This window comes from Salmo salar, chromosome 01 (assembly GCF_965601325.2).
Source record: "Salmo salar chromosome 01, fSalSal1, whole genome shotgun sequence".
NCBI lineage: Eukaryota > Metazoa > Chordata > Actinopteri > Salmoniformes > Salmonidae > Salmo > Salmo salar.
Genome location: NC_138291.1, coordinates 97,433,175 through 97,455,886, shown reverse-complemented (window position 1 = coordinate 97,455,886; position 22,712 = coordinate 97,433,175). Strand labels below are relative to the sequence as shown.

Sequence of the window (22,712 nt, the reverse complement as noted above, 5' to 3'; positions counted from 1 at the left end):
AAAATGAAAGATGTTGGGCAGAAGACTTCTCCTCCAATACACTACGGCCAAAGTCTGTGGGAACAGGTTGTTGTGGTGGCATCAAATGGATTTGTCCCCCAGCAGATGTTAGAGAGGTTTGATGCTATTGAATTCTAAGGGCCTGACTCACCCATAATCACTAACCTCAAATCACAGCAGAGAGAGACATTTCCAGAGGTGGAAAGAACCTGTTTTTGATGGCGTGCAACTGCCATCCTCTCTCCATGCTGCATCAGAGGGTTCATCATGCCTTTGATACATAAGAATAACTCTCCACCTCAAAGAATCTGGAGCCAGACTAAAGAATATCGGGAGATGATTCATCTGGGGCATCCCTGATTATGGGGACAATTTCCTTAATGAGGAAGGACCAGTTAAATTCATCCAACTTAAGAGAAGAAAAAAAAGGCTTTTGATGCACATTCGCTCTACTTGTAATTGGCTTGTCATCTAAAACCAGGAACAAATCTCTTATTGAAAAAAGGCACTAAAAGCTCATTTAACAGGATTGTGCACAGGGACTATTTCCATTCTGCTGTGTTATAACCGTCAATCATTTTCTCTTTTCCTGTGAAATTTCTTGTGAGAGACAGGATGAGCGTAGTAGAGCATTTAATATGAAGAAGTGAACTCCAACCATAGCTGTCACTGTCGCCCACTACTGATTACTGATCAGACTTCTGAACTTCCCTTCTGTTAGCATCCAAGGTCACATATGAGAATAATGAAAACCGTAGAGCATGTTGGCATGGCTTGTTGTATACTCTGGGAGATTCATACATAGGTCCAGATAGGGCTGTGGCAGTCACTAAATTTTGTCAGCTGGTGATTGTCCAAAAAATAACTGTCGGTCTCACGGTAATTGACCGTTAATCAACATAAACACGTTTAGCATCTCCTGGCTTCCACACTGTTGTAGACCTTTGGAACATCTACATTTTAAAAAGTAGAATAAATCCATGTAATATAGCCTACACCATCACAATAAATCCATAATTTATTTTAGACAGGTCTAAAGAAGCATGATATGAAGAAATCGTAGTCTATTTCAGAAGAACAGAATAGCATACTCTGAGTTGTCCTTATGTTAGGTCCTGATCTGTCTATGCCAAATGGCTGTGGGCTACACGAGTTCATTTAGCAGAAAGATTTCCTTAGAATTACGTGGCATTATTTTATAGTATGAAGAATACAATTGAACATAGCTGAATAAAATATAAATATTTTCTCCAAACAATTTGAGAGAGTGCGCACATGCGGCTGTTCTGTGTTGAACGGTTAACAAAGAAATAGGTATTCCTATATGCTTAATTTACAGTTATTAATGTAACTTTAGTTGTTCTGCAGATGTTGGGCTATATGTTTTGATTTTTAATACATTGTCAGGCGGCATGATGCGACTCTAATGATGATTTGAAAAAAGTTGCTTGAAAGGTATGAGGTCTGCTTTGTTTTTTGCGCAGGCTGTACACAGTTCATTAGTCTCTCATTCACAATTTGACAAGCACTTGATAATGCTTCGAATTTCACGGCGGCATCCCCTTTGCGGCCATAATGCACCCCAAACAAATCCATGCCTTTTGCGGCCAGTGGCCGTTGTGCCCTTGGCCCGGATTGCTGCATTGTGCCCTTCTCCCTGAGTGCTGCGCGCCCCTAAGCACCTCTCACTCACATGGCTTTCCATCACGTGATTGGGTCTTTCTCACAGGCTACAAGTGAAGACAGACACATCTGGGACACAACTGCGAACGTCCTTATCCAATTCCGAGGTGCATATTGAAGTTATTTGGAAGAACTGTCCACATTTACTTTGTCAGCCAACAAGATGCAGTGGCCTAATGAACAGCAAAAGCACTAGCCTATGTCAATCTACTATCCCCCATAGTCCAATTTGTAAGTCGCTCTGGATAAGAGCGTCTGCTAAATGACGTAAATGTAAATATAAATGTACAAGTACAGTCGTGGCCAAAAGTTTGAGAATGACACAAATATTAATTTCCACAAAGTTTGCTGCTTCAGTGTCTTTAGATATTTTTGTCAGATGTTACTATGGAATACTGAAGTATGATTACAAGCATTTCATACGTGTCAAAGGCTTTAATTGACAATTACATGAAGTTGATGCAAAGATTCAATATTTGCAGTGTTGACCCTTGTTTTTCAAGACCTCTGCAATCCGCCCTGGCATGCTGTAAATTAACTTCTGGGCCACATCCTGACTGATGGCAGCCCATTCTTGCATAATCAATGCTTGGAGTTTGTCAGAATTTGTGGGTTTTTGTTTGTCCACCCGCCTTTTGAGGGTTGACCACACATTCCTAATGGGATTAAGGTCTGGGGAGTTTCCTGGCCATGGACTGAAAATATCGATGTTTTGTTCCCCGAGCCACTTATGGCAAGGTGCTCCATCATGCTGGAAAAGGCATTGCTCCATCATGCTGGAAAAGGCATTGTTCGTCACCAAACTGTTCCTGGATGGTTGGGAGAAGTTTCTCTCGGAGGATGTGTTGGTACCATTCTTTATTCATGGCTGTGTTCTTAGGCAAAATTGTGAGTGAGCCCACTCCCTTGGCTGAGAAGCAACCCCACACATGAATGGTCTCAGGATGCTTTACTGTTGGCATGACACAGGACTGATGGTAGCGCTCACCTTGTCTTCTCTGGACAAGCTTTTTTCCGGATGCCCCAAACAATCGGAAAGGGGATTCATCAGAGAAAATGACTTTACCCCAGTCCTCAGCAGTCCAATCCCTGTACCTTTTGCAGAATATCAGTCTGTCCCTGATGCTTTTCCTGGAGAGAAGTGGCTTCTTTGCTGCCCTTCTTGACACCAGACCATCCTCCAAAAGTCTTCGCCTCACTGTGTGTGCAGATGCACTCACACCTGCCTGCTGCCATTCCTGAGAAAGCTCTGTACTGGCGTTGCCCCGATCCCGCAGCTGAATCAACTTTAGGAGACAGTCCTGGCGCTTGCTGGACTTTCTTGGGTGCCCTGAAGCCTTTTTCACAACAATTGAACCGCTCTCCTTGAAGTTCTTGATGATCCGACAAATGGTTGATTTAGGTGCAATCTTACTGGCAGCAATATCCTTGCCTGTGAAGCCCTTTTTGTGCAAAGCAATTATGACGGCACATGTTTTCTTGCAGGTAACCATGGTTGAAAGAGGAAGAACATTGATTCCAAGCACCACCCTCCTTTTGAAGCTTCCAGTCTGTTATTCAAACTCAATCAACATGACAGAGTGATCTCCAGCGTTGTCCTCGTCAACACTCACACCTGTGTTAACGAGAGAATCACTGACATGATGTCAGCTGGTCCTTTTGTGGCAGGGCTGAAATGCAGTGGGGGATTCAGTTCATTTGCATGGCAAAGAGGGACTTTGCAATTAATTGCAATTCATCTGATCACTCTTCATAACATTCTGGAGTATATGCAAATTGACGTCATACAACTCAGGCAGCAGACTTTGTGAAAATTCATATTTGTGTCATTCTAAAAAAAAATTGGCCACGACTGTACAAAAGTTGACCTATTCTGTGTGAGAAATAAATATTCAAAACATAGTCTGAGACAGTTGTGGGATGCAATAGATCCCAAATTAATACAACCACTAGCATCAAACTTGTTTATGCAATGTGGCTGATGCAACAGATCAGAACATTTAGCTTAAAATGTTGATAAACTATTAGGCCATTTCTTTTTCTTTTATTTCACCTTTATTTAACCAGGTAGTCCAGTTGAGAGCAAGTTCTCATTTACAACTACGACCTGGCTAAGATAAAGCAAAGCAGTGCGACAAAAACAACAACACAGAGTTACACATAAACAAACGTACAGTCAATAACACAATAGAAAAATGTATGTACGGTGTGTGCAAATGTAGAAGAGTAGGGAGGTAAGGCAATAAATAGGCCATGGAGGTGAAATAATTACAATTTAGCATTAACACTGGAGTGATAGATGTGCAGATGATGATGTGCAAGTAGAGATACTGGGGTGCAAAAGAGCAAGAGGATAAAAAACAATATGGGGATGAGGTAGTCGGGTGTGCTATTTACAGATTGGCTGTGTACAGGTACAGTGATCGGTAAGCTGCTCTGACAGCTGGTGCTTAAAGCTAGTGAGGGAGATATAAGTCTCCAGCTTCAGATATTTTTGCAATTTGTTCCAGTCATTGGCAGCAAAGAACTGGAAGGAAAGGCGGCCAAAGAAAGTGTTGGCTTTGGGGGTGACCAGTGAAATATACCTGCTGGAGCACGTGCTACGGGTGGGTGTTGCTATGGTGATCAGTAAGCTGAGATAAGGCGGGGCTTTACCTAGCATAGTGTCGTGTCTTTGGCTATGCCGGATTAAGTGATATGACATGCTATTCTATAAAATCCTTTCTCTGTAATTAATATTACCTGATTGAGCTAATCATGTAAATGTAATTAACTAGAAAGTCGGGGCACCACGAAAGAGTGTTTATAGAGCCGTTATCTTCGGAATAAACTCTGAAAGACCTAGTAATATTTTACATCAATAGCAGTAAATATTAATCGTCACCTTATTTCAGTCTCATCTGAAAGTTGTAGATTCTTGGTTATCTTCACGAACCCTGGCTAACAAGTTGAATCAGCAATACAAAATTGGGTTTAATTATTTATTTCCTAAATACCTAACTAATCACACAGAATTACATATACACAGAATGCAAATTATGTCCTACAGAAAACGTCCCTGGTGGACGGAACCTGTATGATGGCTTGTTACACAAAGAGAGGGGGTTGGGCTTGAATGAAAGAGCGGGAAGACTGAGGAACAAAGGGAGAAGCTAAGCTTTCGTAAATACAGTATCTTATGCATCCTAAATTACCGCCCATTTGGAAAAGGAAAATGCAATAAATATTTACTCTGAGCTGCGCTTCCATAGGTTGGTCGTAGATGCTGGCCGTGTTGGCCAACAGAGATCTTCCTGTCCTCGGAAGAATGTCTCTGGTGGTAAATTGGAAACGTTGTAGTATCTTCATTGTGTGTTAGACTGGATACGTCGTCCGTCCTTTCCTAGCCCACGTTTACAGCTGCTGTTGCTAACTCAACGGCTAGGATGTCTCACTTCTTTAGTGAATAAGAGTTCAAAGTTCATACCATTCACAACCAAAGCTCACGCTGAGATTGGCTTAGTTCTGTAGTTGACATGTTAGTCCTTTTTAACGTATGGACCGTCGTCCTATCGTCCTCGGAACAGCAGGTTGCATTTTTGTCAAGGGCTTATATAGTGGAGGGAGAGAAAGGTGTGTTTCATAGTTTATAACCCATGTCTCTTCACAGGGGCGGACCACTGATTGAGCAGGGCTCTAACCTTATGATAACCCAATTCTCTCATTTGGAAGCTAAAATTACATTTAATCTTATCACAAATAGTTTCATATTCAAACATTTAATTTGCACAACAATTCCATGTGAATCTGATAACTAGAATGTGTAGACTTTCCCAGATACAGTTTATGTCGTCCTGTCATCAGTCATAATGTCTCAGATGACAACCGAACAGACATCATATACATTAAGTACCAACACATATTTTCAACTGGTTCTATTACTGAAATATGGTTCCTTTCCCCCCACTTGTTTGATGTTCCCAGACTCTCTATGTTTAACAAAGGCTATTCAAGAGACCTTCAGTAGAGTCAGAGAGAGAGGGAAGGGAGAAAGGTATTTATGGAGGGGTCATAAACCTTACCCACAGGCCAACATCATGACAATAGACTTATAGATGACCTGGAGTCAGTGGGTTTGGTGACGAATATGTAGTGAGGGCCAGCCAACGAGAGCATACAAGTGCAGTGGTGGGTAGTATATGGGGCTTTGGTGACAAAATGGATGGCACTGTGATAGACTGCATCCAGTTTGCTGAGTAGAGTGTTGGGGGCTATTTTCTAAATGACATCGCTGAAGTCAAGGATCGGTAGGATAGTCAGTTTTACGAGGGTATGTTTGGCAGCATGAGTGAAGGAGGCTTTGTTGTGAAATAGGAAGCTGATTCTAGATTTCATTTTGGATTGGAGATGCTTAATATGAGTCTGGAAGGAGAGTTTACAGTCTAACCAGACACCTAGGTATTTGTAGTTGTCCACATATTCATATACATATCCTATGTAGTTGTCCACATATTCATATTCTATTTCTCCACATTATAAGCGCAGCAATGCACACATGGCAGTAGGCTATAAGCACGAATGTTCCATTAGTGGAAAAACACCATTATCAAAAGTGACAGCAAATATTATAAAGGTGCATTTTTATGGTGAAATTATCTTCCCCACACTTGAATCTCGTGCTGCTTATGTATGACAGTTAGGCTCTAATCCCTTTGTCAAGCGGATTAATGTGCTTAATTTTAAAAGGTTATTTGGGCACTTTATTAGTTATGCAAACATTATTAAAACATATAGGCCTATGGGCTAGGCTACATGAGGTGTGCAACTATGAATAGAAAAAGTTGCAAAAAAGTCAGTTTCTTATGCTGGGCATCATTCACAAGTGACAAAAAATAATTCACAAGTGATAGGCTAATATTGTCACCCATCAGACTATTCTTGATTTAATCTTGTCTTTACATATACTAAATAATATAGGTGTGAAATTTGTTTTGATTTAGAATAGACCGTTATCATGCACCTGTCTCGAAACAGGGAAAGCAGGAAAAAAATACATGTAATCTATGCACTTAAATAGCAAATGGAGGACGCTTTTCTGATGGTTTATTTTCATGCTAGCCAGGTAGGCTATACTCCTGTTTTAAAGAGAAGCATTGTGCTTAATATTAGGAAAGTTGATAAATAAATATACTAGGTCTAGCCTATAGAAGGCTGATGGGATCCTCCTCTTTTTAATAGAGGCCATGTTGCCCAACATGAGCTCGTGGGCTCTCATGAAGTGTTTGATTAGATTTTCGAACACATTTGCGTTGATGTCAGAGTGATTATAGAGTGCCAGTCAGTTAGCAAGTTTGGTAGGCTACTAATGACCATCAGCAGCATCAGAGCTTGGAGAAGCCTAATTACCGTGACTAAACGGTCCCATGGAATTTGACTGCCTTCATGACTCGTTACCGCCGGTGTGGCGGTAATACAGTCACCGCAACAGTCCTAGGTCCAGATCCAGATGTCCCTTCTGCCCAGATCCAGATATTCCTTCTGTCCAGATCCAGATATCCCTTCTGTCCAGACTCAAGCTTCACCTTATCAACACTTCTCCCCTGCTGTGTTTTATGGTGTTGTTATAGACAGACATGTTGTGTTCCAGAATGTGCAATACAAAACACCCTGCACTTGGCTCCTTCCTGGGCTTTTTCACTGATGACATCAGACCCATCCATCAGACACGGAAAATGTTACGCTTAAAGCTCAAGACATCCGGTTCCTTGTGTACATCCATGGCTTACGTATAATGTACGACTCCATGCGCAAACATAGCAGACAAAAAATGAATTATCTTTTCAAAAAAAATAGTTCAATTTATTTTGGCATGCATTCCCCAGCCATCTCAATCTTCTGCCAGGATTCAATCCGAGTGCAATGCACTATCGACAAGGCAACTTCCCTGATGTTCTCAGAGATTGCATTCAGAGTAAATGCTGCGGATGTCAGCTCAAGAGTAAATTACATTTAAAAGTAAAATGCAGTGCATTTGTTTACAATGTGCCTTTGATTGAATTCTTTGTCTTTTCATTGTTTGGGTTACTGTGCTGCTGTTTTTTTTATTTTGGAGTAGTTCTTCATTTGAGATCAAATTAACTTTTATTTGTCAACTGAAATTTTACTTTCTCTTTATCCCAACCCCTCCAAATGACACACATACATATATAGGTCAGAGAGGTTGGGGCAGGGGGCTGTCACCCTGGCGCCCGTTGAGCAGTTGTTGGGGGGGGGGGGGGGGTTAAGTGCCTTGCTCAAGGGCACAACAGCAGGCAATGGCATCCAGGATTCCCTTCCTGTCAGATTCTTCCCATCAGACCCAGAATTTAAAAATGGCAACCCTCCGGTTGCTGTCTAGCCTCTCTAACCACTAGGCTACCTGCGGCCAATTTGAGATTGTATTTATCCAGAAAACGCCTTGTATCTTAAAGGGATACTTCGGGGTTTTGTCAATGAAGCCCTTTATCAAATTCCCCAGAGTCAGATGAACTCGTGGATACCATTTTTATGTCTCTGCGTGCAGTTTGAAGGAAGTTGCTAACTAGCATTAGAGCAGTGACTGGAAGTCTAAGGGAACTATAGCATGCTAGCTGTTCCTGTAGACTTCCATTCAGTGCGCTGTTCTTTCAGACTCCCAGTCATTGCGCTAACGCTAGTTAGCATTGGCTCGTGAAACGGTCTCTAACTTCTTTCCTCTAACTTCCTTTTGGTGTGGCAGGTAGTCTGGTGGTTAGAGCATTGGGCCAGTAACCGAAAGGTTGCTGGATTGAATCCCCGTGCTGACAAGGTAAAAATCTGTCATTCTGCCCCTGAACAAGGCAGTGAACCCCCAGGCGCCGAAGACGTGGATGTCGATTAAGGCAGCCCCCCGCACCGCTCTGATTCAGAGGGGTTGGGTTAAATGCAGAAGACACATTTCAGTTGAAGGTATTCAGTTGTACAACTGACTAGATTTCCCCCTTTTTAATCAGGGGCACGGTACGGTTTAGTAATCTATCTAAACAGTGATCAGTGAGATTTTTCCTAAATAAAAAAGATGATTTGCTGTTATCTGTTCTGAATATCTCATTGACATTAGAAGATAATAAAGAGTTTTGGAAACGAGAAGAAATGAGACAATCCCAGACTGCTAATGTTGCATTGGAAATGAATTAAACATTTTCTCATGAAAAAACAATCTGAATGATGTGGATGAGCATAATGGGATTGTATTTGCTATTCTCAAACGTCATAGAATATTGTTTATACACTGCTCAAAAAAATAAAGGGAACACTTAAACAACACAATGTAACTCCAAGTCAATCACACTTCTGTGAAATCAAACTGTCCACTTAGGAAGCAACACTGATTGACAATACATTTCACATGCTGTTGTGCAAATGGAATAGACAACAGGTGGAAATTATAGGCAATTAGCAAGACACCCCCAATAAAGGAGTGGTTCTGCAGGTGGGGACCACAGACCACTTCTCAGTTCCTATGCTTCCTGGCTGATGTTTTGGTCACTTTTGAATGCTGGCGGTGCTTTCACTCTAGTGGTAGCATGAGACGGAGTCTACAACCCACACAAGTGGCTCAGGTAGTGCAGCTCATCCAGGATGGCACGTCAATGCGAGCTGTGGCAAGAAGGTTTGTGTGTTTGTCAGTGTAGTGTCCAGAGCATGGAGGCGCTACCAGGAGACAGGCCAGTACATCAGGAGACGTGGAGGAGGCCGTAGGAGGGCAACAACCCAGCAGCAGGACCGCTACCTCCGCCTTCGTGCAAGGAGGAGCAGGAGAAGCACTGCCAGAGCCCTGCAAAGTGACCTCCAGCAGGCCACAAATGTGCATGTGTCTGCTCAAACGGTCAGAAACAGACTCCATGAGGGTGGTATGAGGGCCCGACGTCCACAGGTGGGGGTTGTGCTTACAGCCCAACACCGTGCAGAATGTTTGGCATTTGCCAGAGAACACCAAGATTGGCATATTCCCCACTGGCGCCCTGTGCTCTTCACAGATGAAAGCAGGTTCACACTGAGCACGTGACAGACGTGACAGAGTCTGGAGACGCCGTGGAGAACGTTCTGCTGCCTGCAACATCCTCCAGCATGACCGGTTTGGCGGTGGGTCAGTCATGGTGTGGGGTGGCATTTCTTTGGGGGGCCGCACAGCCCTCCATGTGCTCGCCAGAGGTAGCCTGACTGCCATTAGGTACCGAGATGAGATCCTCAGACCCCTTGTGAGACCATATGCTGGTGCGGTTGGCCCTGGGTTCCTCCTAATGCAAGACAATGCTAGACCTCATGTGGCTGGAGTGTGTCAGCAGTTCCTGCAAGAGGAAGGCATTGATGCTATGGACTGGCCCGCCTGTTCCCCAGACCTGAATCCAATTGAGCACATCTGGGACATCATGTCTCGCTCCATCCACCAATGCGACGTTGCACCACAGACTGTCCAGGAGTTGGCGGATGCTTTAGTCCAGGTCTGGGAGGAGATCCCTCAGGAGACCATCCGCCACCTCATCAGGAGCATGCCCAGGCGTTGGAGGGAGGTCATACAAGCACGTGGAGGCCACACCCACTACTGAGCCTCATTTTGACTTGTTTTAAGGACATTAACATCAAAGTTGGATCAGCCTGTAGTGTGGTTTTCCACTTTAATTTTGAGTGTGACTCCAAATCCAGACCTCCATGGGTTGATAAATGGGATTTCCATTGATTATTTTTGTGTGATTCTGTTGTCAGCACATTCAACTATGTAAAGAAAAAAGTATTTAATAAGATTATTTCTTTCATTCAGATCTAGGATGTGTTGTTTAAGTGTTCCCTTTATTTTTTGAGCAGTATATTTATATAGCCAATTACACAAGCCTTTCTATCTGTTTAAGATATGCCACTCTTTCTTTTTGGTCATTATGGGAAGTTCAATAGCAATAATTGATTTACTATCCTTAAATTGCGGAGACGCAGGAACGACAGTTCAAGCTCCGACATGCTTGAGTTTCCCCCCCACGCATCCAAATCTCAATTTATAACTTTTATATAATATGTAATTAATGGTAATCCGCATCACACGCAAACGTAAAATGTTGGCAGGTCGGTCCACAAGATTGCCCGGGAGATTTGGATTAGAAAGGCATCCTGCACAGGGTCAGACTGCTCCGAAAGTCTAATTCACATATAAGCGACGGTTCCTTGTAGTCATTCCGCATCTCCACAATGTAAACCCACCTTTACTCTCTGTACTACTACAAAGAAATTATTGCAGAATAGTTATACAAATGAAAATGGTTTCCTTTTAGTTTTATTTGTGTACAGGAATATGCTGAACCTAGAAAGTAACAAAATTAAACCTACAAATGATGCCTCATAATGAGAAATAATGAAAATTAAGAAACAACAAAAGTGAACCGTACTTAATTTTGCAGCAATACGTTCTTTGTGTAACGGAGCACAATAAGCTCCAAATTAACACTATGATTTTGATTGAAATTATTAAGATCGGGGATGACAACAGATAAGGATAAAAAATCGAGTCTGCTCCGTTGAATTAAACACAATGGACAACACTACTTATGGTATCCCTGGATAATTGGTATAATAAGCCCAACTGGATCATAAGTGCTCTGATATGATACATAAGAGATCAATGTAGTATCTAATGGGTGGAAATGACATTCTTGATCCACTCAACACTGTCTTTATGCTGTTGGAGCTAATCATTTTGATGAACTATTGTCGGTGCCTGTCATGAGAGGATTTAGGCTGGTCAAATATTTGTTCAAGTAAAAATTCAATTTCCATTACAATGACTGTCTGTTTGTTTAACAATAACGTACTTTAACTTTAGCGCCTATTGACGACAGTATCTTCTGGCCGGGGGAGTTTTTTTAGGATCGTTCTGACTGTTAAAACGTATCGCTTGCGGTACAATTTTGGAAACATAAGGAACGTATCATTCATATCAGTGCAAAATAATAATAATACATTTTTAAAAATTACCACACACCTTAACTGGGTTAGTGTTCCTACACGGCCATATCTCCATGTTACATCGCTTGTTTCGGAAGACAGGTGCAAGACATAGGCAGCCACCTGGGCTAATTAGCTATCTAGCGTAGTGTGTTCTGAACACCTGTGTGTAAACTTAACTGGAGAGGAAGTGTAGTTTGTCAACTGGAGGCACACACTGCTTGTGGATCTGTGCAAAACTGCTACAGTAAGTGTAGATTTTTTATTTGAACGATTATTTCTCGCTGATACAGTGCATTTGGAAAGTATTCAGACCCCTTGACTTTTTCCACATTTTGTTACATTACAGCCTTATTCTAAAATCTACACAAAAAGGACAAAGCAAAAACAGGTTTTTAGAAAAAACAGAAATATCACATTTACATAAGTATTCAGACCCTTTACTCAGTAATTTGTTGAAGCACCTTTGGCAGCGATTACAGCCTCACATCTTCTTGGGTATGACTTTACAAGCTTGGAACACCTGTATTTGGGGAGTTTCTCCAATTCTTCTCTGCAGATCCTCTCAAGCTCTGTCAAGTTGGATGGGGAGCATTGCTGCACAGCTATTTTCAGGTCTCTCCAGAGATGTTTGATCTGGTTCAAATCGGGGCTCTGGCTGGGCCACTCAAGGATATTCAGAGACTTGTCGCGAAGCCACTCTTGAGTTGTCTTGGCTGTGTGCTTAGGGTTGTTGTCCTGTTTGAAGGTGACCTTCTTCCCAGTCTGAGGTCCTGAGCGCTCTGGAGCAGGTTTTCATCAAGGATCTCTCTGTACTTTGCTCCGTTCATCTTTCACTGACTAGATCCTGACTAGTCTCCCACTTCCTGCCGCTGAAGAACATCCCCGCAGCATGATGCTACCACCACCATGCTTCACCGTAGGGATGGTGCCAGGTTTCTTCCAGACATGACTCTTGGCATTCAGGCCAAAGAGGTCAATCTTGGTTTCATCAGACAAAGAATCTTGTTTCTCATGGCCTAAGAGGCTTTAGGTGTGTTTTGGCGCACTCCAAGTGGGCTGTCGTGTGCCTTTTACTGAGGAGTGGCTTCCGTCTGGCCACACTACCACGAAGGCCTGATTGGTGGAGTGCTGCAGAGATGGTTGTCCTTCTGGAAGGTGTCTCATCTCCATAGAAGAACCCTGGAGCTCTGTCAGAGTGACCATTGGGTTCTTGGTCACCTCCCTGAACAAGGCCCTCCCCCAATTGATCAGTTTGGCCAGGCGGCCAGCTCTAGGATGAGTTTTGGTGATTCCAAACTTCTTACAAACTTGTTCTTGGGGACCTTTAATGCTGCAGAAATGTTTTGCTACCCTTCCCCAGATCTTTGCCTCAATACAATCCCGTCTCTGAGCTGTATGGACAATTCCTTCAACCTCATGGCTTGGTTTTTGCCACAGGTGGACTCCAATCAAGTTGTAGAAACATCTCAAGGATGATCAATGGAAACAGGATGCACCTGAGCTCAATTTCGAGTCTCATAGCAAAGGGTCTGAATATTTATGTAAATAAGGTATTGATTTTTCTTTTTTATAAATTTGCTAGTTTCAAAAAACCTGTTTTCGCTTTGACATTATAGGGTATTGTGTGTAGATTGATGAGGGAAAAAACGTATTTGACCTATTTTTAAGGCTGTCACGTAACAAAATGTGAAAAGGGAAGGGGTACTTTCCGAAGGCACTGTATGAAAGATAAAAGGTATATCAGCATGTTTCGAAAATCGTTTCGCAAGCAATGATTATTGACATTTCTAAACGTTAAAACACACTGTTGGAGGAATTGTAGTTGACATGCAGTCAACCGTGTGCAAAGCTAACCGCTGAAAACCCACAGATAATTAGAATCGTTTTCGAGAGCTACCCAGTCGGTAACTCTGTAAGAAAGAGAAATTGGATTAGAATTAATTAACAGTAATGTATGTAGGCCTATGTCAATACACCATCTGTCTGTGTGTTTGTTTGTAATATAAATTCCTTATAAATCCAATATTTTGTAAACCTGTTCTTGGTGGCATGATTTGTCTGAGAAACTGAGACACAGCGATAAGATGTTGCCATGAACGGCAAGGTGAACCGAAGATATTGCTGAGCCTATGGTTTTGAGATAGACAAGCTGCTGTCCTGATTATTTGTCTTCTGATTTTTCTTTCTGTATGTTATCTTTCCAGATACACTAAAATGAAAACCGCCACAAATATCTACATCTTCAACCTGGCCTTGGCTGATGCACTAGCCACCAGTACACTGCCCTTCCAGAGTGTCAACTTCCTGATGGGGACTTGGCCATTTGGAGACGTTCTGTGCAAGATAGTGATATCCATCGACTACTACAACATGTTCACCAGTATCTTCACATTGACCACCATGAGTATTGACCGTTACATTGCAGTGTGCCACCCTGTCAAGGCCTTAGACTTCCGCACGCCCCGTAATGCAAAGATTGTCAACGTGTGCAACTGGATCCTGTCCTCTGCCATCGGTCTGCCTGTCATGTTCACCGCCTTAACTACTGTAACCGATAATGGCAAGTATGACAGTACGTTTCCCCATGCTGTTTTTCTATGATCCTCAATTGTAGGCAGCCTATCTATAATGTCAGTGAGTACACCACAGTAGCGAGAGAGTAACAATTATGTTTTACATTTCATTTCATGTCTGTGAAATGCTGTTTTGCTGTTCTACACATGGTCTGGGTCTGAGTCATAGAGAGAAATAGAGTGCCATGTTAGCTATGAAACCTTTTTTTATTATCATACAATAAGAACACTTTCAGCTCCTTTATTTAGGTTTACGTGTGACATTAACTTTTACATAATGGTGGATTTAGAACTGCAAATCAGAGGCTATATTAAATAATGTTTTGTAAGTGTTCATCCCTAATTGGCCTTAATGTAGGTTTCCAACTCTATTCATCAATATAATGCTATAAAGCTGCAATATGTAACTTTTGGGGCGACCCAACCAACTTCACATAGAAATGTGAGTTATGTGTGTTATTATGATACCAGGGGTCCGAAACATGTAAAAAAATATATATATGTTTTTTCTTTGGAACCTGCGGTCCGTATTGACCCCGTTCTGGTTCCGGTTCCGGTCCGCCAGTTGAGTATGGAGGCTCTACACTATACTTGCTTGTTTTGTCACATAAACTGAAATTAGCAACCAGAAAATTGCAGAGCGATTTCTACATAGTGCATCTTTAAAGATGACTAATATAACCATAGACTAGCAGCTTCCACCATGTAGTCTTTATAGATGACTAATATAACCATAGACTAGCAGCTTCCACCATGTAGTCTTTATAGATGACTAATATAACCATAGACTAGCAGCTTCCACCATGTAGTCTTTATAGATGACTAATATAACCATAGACTAGCAGCTTCCACCATGTAGTCTTTATAGATGACTAATATAACCATAGACTAGCAGCTTCCACCATGTAGTCTTTATAGATGACTAATATAACCATAGACTAGCAGCTTCCACCTTGTAGTCTTTATAGATGACTAATATAACCATAGACTAGCAGCTTCCACCATGTAGTCATTATAGATGACTAATATAACCATAGACTAGCAGCTTCCACCATGTAGTCTTTATAGATTACTAATATAACCATAAACTAGCAGCTTCCACCATGTAGTCTTTATAGATGACTAATATAACCATAGACTAGCAGCTTCCACCATGTAGTCATTATAGATGACTAATATAACCATAGACTAGCAGCTTCCACCATGTAGTCTTTATAGATGACTAATATAACCATAGACTAGCAGCTTCCACCATGTAGTCATTATAGATGACTAATATAACCATAGACTAGCAGCTTCCACCATGTAGTCTTTATAGATGACTAATATAACCATAGACTAGCAGCTTCCACCTTGTAGTCTTTATAGATGACTAATATAACCATAGACTAGCAGCTTCCACCATGTAGTCTTTATAGATGACTAATATAACCATAGACTAGCAGCTTCCACCATGTATAATAGTCTTAAAGTCCATGCATCATTTCAGTATAATAGTGGGATGGAAACTTGTTAGAAAAATTTGTGATGCGTCTCCTGAATTAGGTTTTCAAAATGCCTGTAAAAACCATCATAGCTCTTTTTATTGGTTAGAGGAGAATGGGTGTTATTTGCAGTCTCTTGAAGGAACTCTATCTGATGTCAGCTTGGGGAATAGAAGCAGGCAGCACAAGGTTGTTTAACAAATAGCTGATTATTATGGCTAACATTATGAGCAATGCTTCGGGGCCTATGTAGCTTTATCTACAGTTGAAGTCGGAAGTTTACATACACTTAGGTTAGAGACATTAAAACTCATTTTTCAACCACTCCACACATTTCTTGTTAACAAACTATAGTTTTGGCAAGTCGGTTAGGACATCTACTTTGTCCATGACACAAGTCATTTTTCCAACAATTGTTTACAGACAGATTATTTCACTTATAATTCACTGTATCACAATTCCAGTGTCAGAAGTTTACATAGACTAAGTTGACTGTGCCTTTAAACAGCTTGGAAAATTCCAGAAAATCATGTCATGGCTTTAGAAGCTTCTGATAGGCTAATTGAAATCATTTGAGTCAATTGGAGGTGTACCTGTGGATGTATTTCAAGGCTTACCTTCCACCTCAGTGCCTCTTAGCTTGACATCATGGGAAAATCAAAAGAAATCAGCTAAGACCTCAGAAAAAAAATTGTAGACCTCCTGAAGGTACCACTTTCATCTGTAGAAACAGTAGTACGCAAGTATAAACACCATGGGACCAAGCAGCCGTCATACCGCTCAGGAAGGCGACGCGTTCTGTCTCCTAGAGATGAACGTACTTTGGTGCGTAAAGTGCAAATCAATCCCAGAACAGCAAAGGACCTAGTGAAGATGCTGGAGGAAACAGGTACAAAGGTATCTATGTCCACAGTAAAACGAGTCCTATATCGACATAACCTGAAAGGCCGCTCAGCAAGAAAGAAGCCACTGCTCCAAAACCGCCATAAAAAAGCCAGACTACGGTTTGCAACTGCACATGGGGACAAAGATTGTACTTTTTGGAGAAATGTTCGCTGTTCTGATGAAACACAAATATAACTGTTTGGCCATAATGAACATTGTTATGTTTGGAGGAAAAAGGGGGAGGCTTGCAAGCCGAAGAACACCATCCCAATGGTGAAGCACGGGGGTGGCAGCATCATGTTGTGGGGGTGCTTTGCTGCAGGAGGGACTGGTGCACTTCACAAAATAGATGGCATCGTGAGGAAGGAGAATTATGTTGATATATTGAAGCAACATCTCAAGACATCAGTCGGGAAGTTAAAGCTTGGTTACAAATGGGTCTTCCAAATGGACAATGACCCCAAGCATGCTTCCGAAGTTGTGGCAAAATGGCTTAAGGACAACAAAGTCAAGGTATTGGAGTGGCCATCACAAAGCCCTGACCTCAATCCAATAGAAAATTTGTGGGCAGAACTGAAAAAGCATGTGCGAGCAAGGAGGCCTACAAACCTGACTCAGTTACACCAGCTCTGTTAGGAGGAATGGGCCAAAATTCACCGAACTTATTGTGGGAAGCTTGTGGAAGGCTACCCGAAACGTTTGACCCAAGTTAAACAATTTAAAGGCAATGCTACCAAATACTAATTGAGTGTATGTAAACTTCTGATCCACTGGGAATGTGATGAAAGAAATAAAAACTGAAATAAATCATTCTCTCTACTATTATTCTGACATTTCACATTCTTAAAATAAAGTGGTGATCCTAACTGACCTAAGACAGGGAATTTTTACTAGGATTAAATGTCAGGAATTGTGAAAAACTGAGTTTAAATGTATTTGCCTAAGGTGTATGTAAACTTCTGACTTCAACTGTACCTGTGAAAAAGACTGCTGTGAAGCTATTGGTTTCCTCATGTACTACGTTCCTTCAACTGTGTTTTGTACTCAATCTTCACATGTTCAGGAATCATCGACTGCACTTTGATCTTCCCACACCCGTCCTGGTACTGGGAGAATCTCCTGAAAATCTGCGTCTTCATCTTTGCCTTCATCATCCCGGTCCTCATCATTACCGTATGCTACGGGCTAATGATCTTGCGCCTGAAGAGCGTGCGCATGTTGTCCGGCTCCAAGGAGAAGGACCGCAACCTGCGGCGCATCACCCGCATGGTCCTGGTGGTGGTGGCCGTCTTCATCATCTGCTGGACGCCCATCCACATCTACGTCATCATCAAAGCCCTGATCAACATCCCCAACTCCCTGCTGCAGTCCGTCACCTGGCACTTCTGCATCGCTCTGGGCTACACCAACAGCTGCCTGAATCCTGTCCTCTATGCCTTCCTGGATGAGAACTTCAAGCGCTGCTTCCGCGAGTTCTGCATCCCCTTGAGTCCCTCTGTGCTGGAGCTGCAGAATTCTTCTCGTACCCGCCCCCACCAGCAGCACCAGTGCGAGCAGCACTCCAGCGCCAACAGGGTGGAGAGGTCCAATCAACCGGTATGACTAGGTATGGAGATGTTGTCTTTGGACTCACGCTACCAGCCAAACGATGACATGAGCTCGGAAGTCACCCAGGTAACCACAGTGCTCTGACACAAAGCTCTGACACATGATGCGCCAAGATACTGAAGTGCAACGTAACACAAGCATCGATCGTACTGTCGCCTCTTTCTGGAGGCTGACGAGTATTTGAATGCAGAATGACACTCCGCATAAGGCTTTCTGTCAGGTAGCATTATTAAAATGTTGAACTTTAGGCAGAACACTGAAATGAAGAAACATCAACTATTATGTACACAGTATCTTTGTAGACTGGTATATTGAACATACTGTAATAGGATAATGTTCTGTGGTCAACAACATTCACAATTAGAAAATCTTCATTGAGAGTACTTAATTCAAGATGCTAATAGAAGAAGATTGTTATTTAAGGGTCAAGCGGCGATTCAAAAAAACAAAGCGGCCACCCCACCACTTGTTTTGGTAAACAGCTGAGAGATGGGGCTGGAGGAATGTAACCACTGTCAAATTGATAGACAGAGCTATGGATGCAAGAACTGACCATTCATGAGATCAAAATGATCAGTTTGTTTGTTTACAATTACATTATTGTTTGCTTCCAGAGTCAATGGCTTTATATTATTAATGTTAAAGTCAGAAAATGGATGTAGCCTACCAATCTGCTTTACATCTACTGTATGTATAGCAGCTTTTATATACTGTATGTTCTGTACTAAATTGTTATTTATTATATGTGTATATGATGTGCACGTGGTTTGGGAACTATCAAATGAATGAATTATATTGTATTTCCGTGTCAAATCGCCAGTTACTGACGCATAAACAAACATTACAATGATTCACAGTGATTATTCAGTGATAATTCTTCCAGTGTTCTGTGCAGTGTGCACCGCATAAAGAATGAACAAGAAATCAATACATAGTAGTAGATAAGGTTATTCAAGCAATAATAATAACATCCCTAGAGCTGTAAAAAAGAATACAAATGAATTACAAAAGAAATACAGCAAAATGAAATGGATGGCGTTTAAACCCGGTCTGGCACAAATCAAATCAAATTGTATTTGTCACATGCACCGAATACAACAGGTGTAGACCTTACTGTGAAATGCTTACTTACAAGCCCTTCTAGTATAAGTGATCTACACAATCTATATACATATGTGCACTTTGAATTTCATTCTGTCACACTTTTTCTTTTATTCCAGGCTTTATAAAAAAAATTCTGCAAACAGAAATACACAATGGACAAAAAACGTTTTCAGTTTCTCTTCATCGCTCAGCCACATAATGCCAGGGTAGATCTGGTGGAATTTCTGAAAGCGTATATTGTGGTAGAAAGGGCAATAGAGGATAAAATTAATTGAGTTCTCTCTTCGAGGTCACAATAGTTACATAGTCTTTCCTCTTCCATTTCACCACAATCCGACCTGTTTCAATACACAGAGACAATATCCCTTATATTACCTGTTTCAATACGCAGAAACAATATCCCTTATATTACCTGTTTCAATACGCAGAAACAATATCCCTTATATTACCTGTTTCAATACGCAGAAACAATATCCCTGATCTTACCTGTTTCAATACTCAGAGACAATATCCCTGATCTTACCTGTTTCAATACACAGAGGCAATACCTCTGATCTTACCTGTTTCAATACACAGAGGCAATTTCCCTGATCTTACCTGTTTCAATACACAGAGGCAATTTCCCTGATCATACCTGTTTCAATACACAGTGGCAATATCTCTGATCTTACCTGTTTCAATACACAGAGACAATATCCCTTATATTACCTGTTTCAATACGCAGAAACAATATCCCTTATATTACCTGTTTCAATACGCAGAAACAATATCCCTGATCTTACCTGTTTCAATACTCAGAGACAATATCCCTGATCTTACCTGTTTCAATACACAGAGGCAATACCTCTGATCTTACCTGTTTCAATACACAGAGGCAATTTCCCTGATCTTACCTGTTTCAATACACAGAGGCAATTTCCCTGATCATACCTGTTTCAATACACAGTGGCAATATCTCTGATCTTACCTGTTTCAATACACAGTGGCAATTTCCCTGATCTTACCTGTTTCAATACACAGAGGCAATTTCCCTGATCTTACCTGTTTCAATACACAGAGGCAATTTCCCTGATCTTACCTGTTTCAATACACAGTGGCAATTTCCCTGATCTTACCTGTTTCAATACACAGAGGCAATTTCCCTGATCATACCTGTTTCAATACACAGTGGCAATTTCCCTGATCTTACCTGTTTCAATACACAGAGGCAATTTCCCTGATCTTACCTGTTTCAATACACAGTGGCAATTTCCCTGATCTTACCTGTTTCAATACACAGAGGCAATTTCCCTGATCTTACCTGTTTCAATACACAGTGGCAATTTCCCTGATCTTACCTGTTTCAATACACAGAGGCAATTTCCCTGATCATACCTGTTTCAATACACAGTGGCAATTTCCCTGATCTTACCTGTTTCAATACACAGAGGCAATTTCCCTGATCTTACCTGTTTCAATACACAGTGGCAATTTCCCTGATCTTACCTGTTTCAATACACAGAGGCAATTTCCCTGATCTTACCTGTTTCAATACACAGAGGCAATTTCCCTGATCTTACCTGTTTCAATACACAGAGGCAATTTCCCTGATCTTACCTGTTTCAATACACAGAGGCAATTTCCCTGATCTTACCTGTTTCAATACACAGTGGCAATTTCCCTGATCTTACCTGTTTCAATACACAGAGGCAATTTCCCTGATCTTACCTGTTTCAATACACAGTGGCAATTTCCCTGATCTTACCTGTTTCAATACACAGAGGCAATTTCCCTGATCATACCTGTTTCAATACACAGTGGCAATATCTCTGATCTTACCTGTTTCAATACACAGTGGCAATATCCCTTATATTACCTGTTTCAATACGCAGAAACAATATCCCTTATATTACCTGTTTCAATACGCAGAAACAATATCCCTTATATTACCTGTTTCAATACGCAGAAACAATATCCCTGATCTTACCTGTTTCAATACTCAGAGACAATATCCCTGATCTTACCTGTTTCAATACACAGAGGCAATACCTCTGATCTTACCTGTTTCAATACACAGTGGCAATATCTCTGATCTTACCTGTTTCAATACACAGAGACAATATCCCTTATATTACCTGTTTCAATACGCAGAAACAATATCCCTTATATTACCTGTTTCAATACGCAGAAACAATATCCCTGATCTTACCTGTTTCAATACTCAGAGACAATATCCCTGATCTTACCTGTTTCAATACACAGAGGCAATACCTCTGATCTTACCTGTTTCAATACACAGAGGCAATTTCCCTGATCTTACCTGTTTCAATACACAGAGGCAATTTCCCTGATCATACCCGTTTCAATACACAGTGGCAATATCCCTGATCATACCGGTTTCAATACACAGTGGCAATTTCCCTGATCTTACCTGTTTCAATACACAGAGGCAATTTCCCTGATCTTACCTGTTTCAATACACAGAGGCAATTTCCCTGATCTTACCTGTTTCAATACACAGAGGCAATTTCCCTGATCTTACCTGTTTCAATATGCAGAGGCAATATTCCGGATCTTACATGTGCACATAGCGATCACTTGCTTTTATGTAGGTTGTACATAATATATATCTCACACACAAAGTCAGCCTTAATCAAACAAAAGGTTCTCAATTTGGGTTTATGATTAATCTCCACCCATTTGTTTTAATATTGCATTGTCAGTTGCTTTTTAATAGCGTCCATGTCTCCTTTGATTTGGTTTTCGTTCAAATGTTCACAGACAGGACACAATGGTGTCAAGTCAAGTTACCAATTGTTTTTCCACCATTCATTTTTCCCATAGTGGATTTTAGAAACACTTAAAATTAGAGCTGTGTTTAATGTAGGCTTACCCTGGCATGACGTTTTGATAACCATGTAAATCTCTAGGACAAGGTTACTTTTATCAATATATTTTCCTGTATTTATCCCCCAAAAGTGAAACGCTAATTAGCTGCTAATGCGGCTATCATAAAAAACTACAAATGCCATGATGATCTGGACGAGCCTGCCGAATTGAGGCAAAGGTAACAATCTCTAGATTAACTATCTAATGTTAGCTACATTTTGTCATGAATAAACTGGCTAAATTTCTGTCACAGGGTTGGTTAACTCTTGAGGTCCCTTGTATCTCTACCAACCTAGGTAAATTAGCCCTTAGTTTTAATGCCCCTCATGTTTGGAATAATTTACAATCTTCATTACATCTTGAATCCCTGGTGCCAGCAGGGCAGTTTAGAACGCTGATGTGGAATACATTCTCTGAGGTTTGCGAGTGTTTTGGTTGATTGTAATCATTTATTTGTGTTGTTGAAATGTATCTGTTGTGTCTTGTATTTTCATTTTTTGCTGTTTTATTGAATTATGTTGATTTGTGAATTGTT

At 41.2% G+C, this 22,712-nt stretch overlaps 1 protein-coding gene across 1 annotated transcript in view; it reads left to right on the top strand.

Annotated features, from left to right (window-relative positions):
* The window catches only part of LOC106610780 (delta-type opioid receptor-like), a 30,491-nt gene extending 8,234 nt beyond the window's left edge, over window positions 1-22,257 (top strand). Inside the window, exons 2-3 of the mRNA XM_082978283.1 lie at window positions 13,860-14,227; window positions 17,661-22,257. Of these exons, the coding sequence (XP_082834409.1) occupies window positions 13,860-14,227; window positions 17,661-18,199 (907 nt within the window). The 3' untranslated portion in view covers window positions 18,200-22,257. The remainder of the gene's footprint in view (window positions 1-13,859; window positions 14,228-17,660) is intronic.
* The last annotated feature ends 455 nt before the right edge of the window (window positions 22,258-22,712 follow it).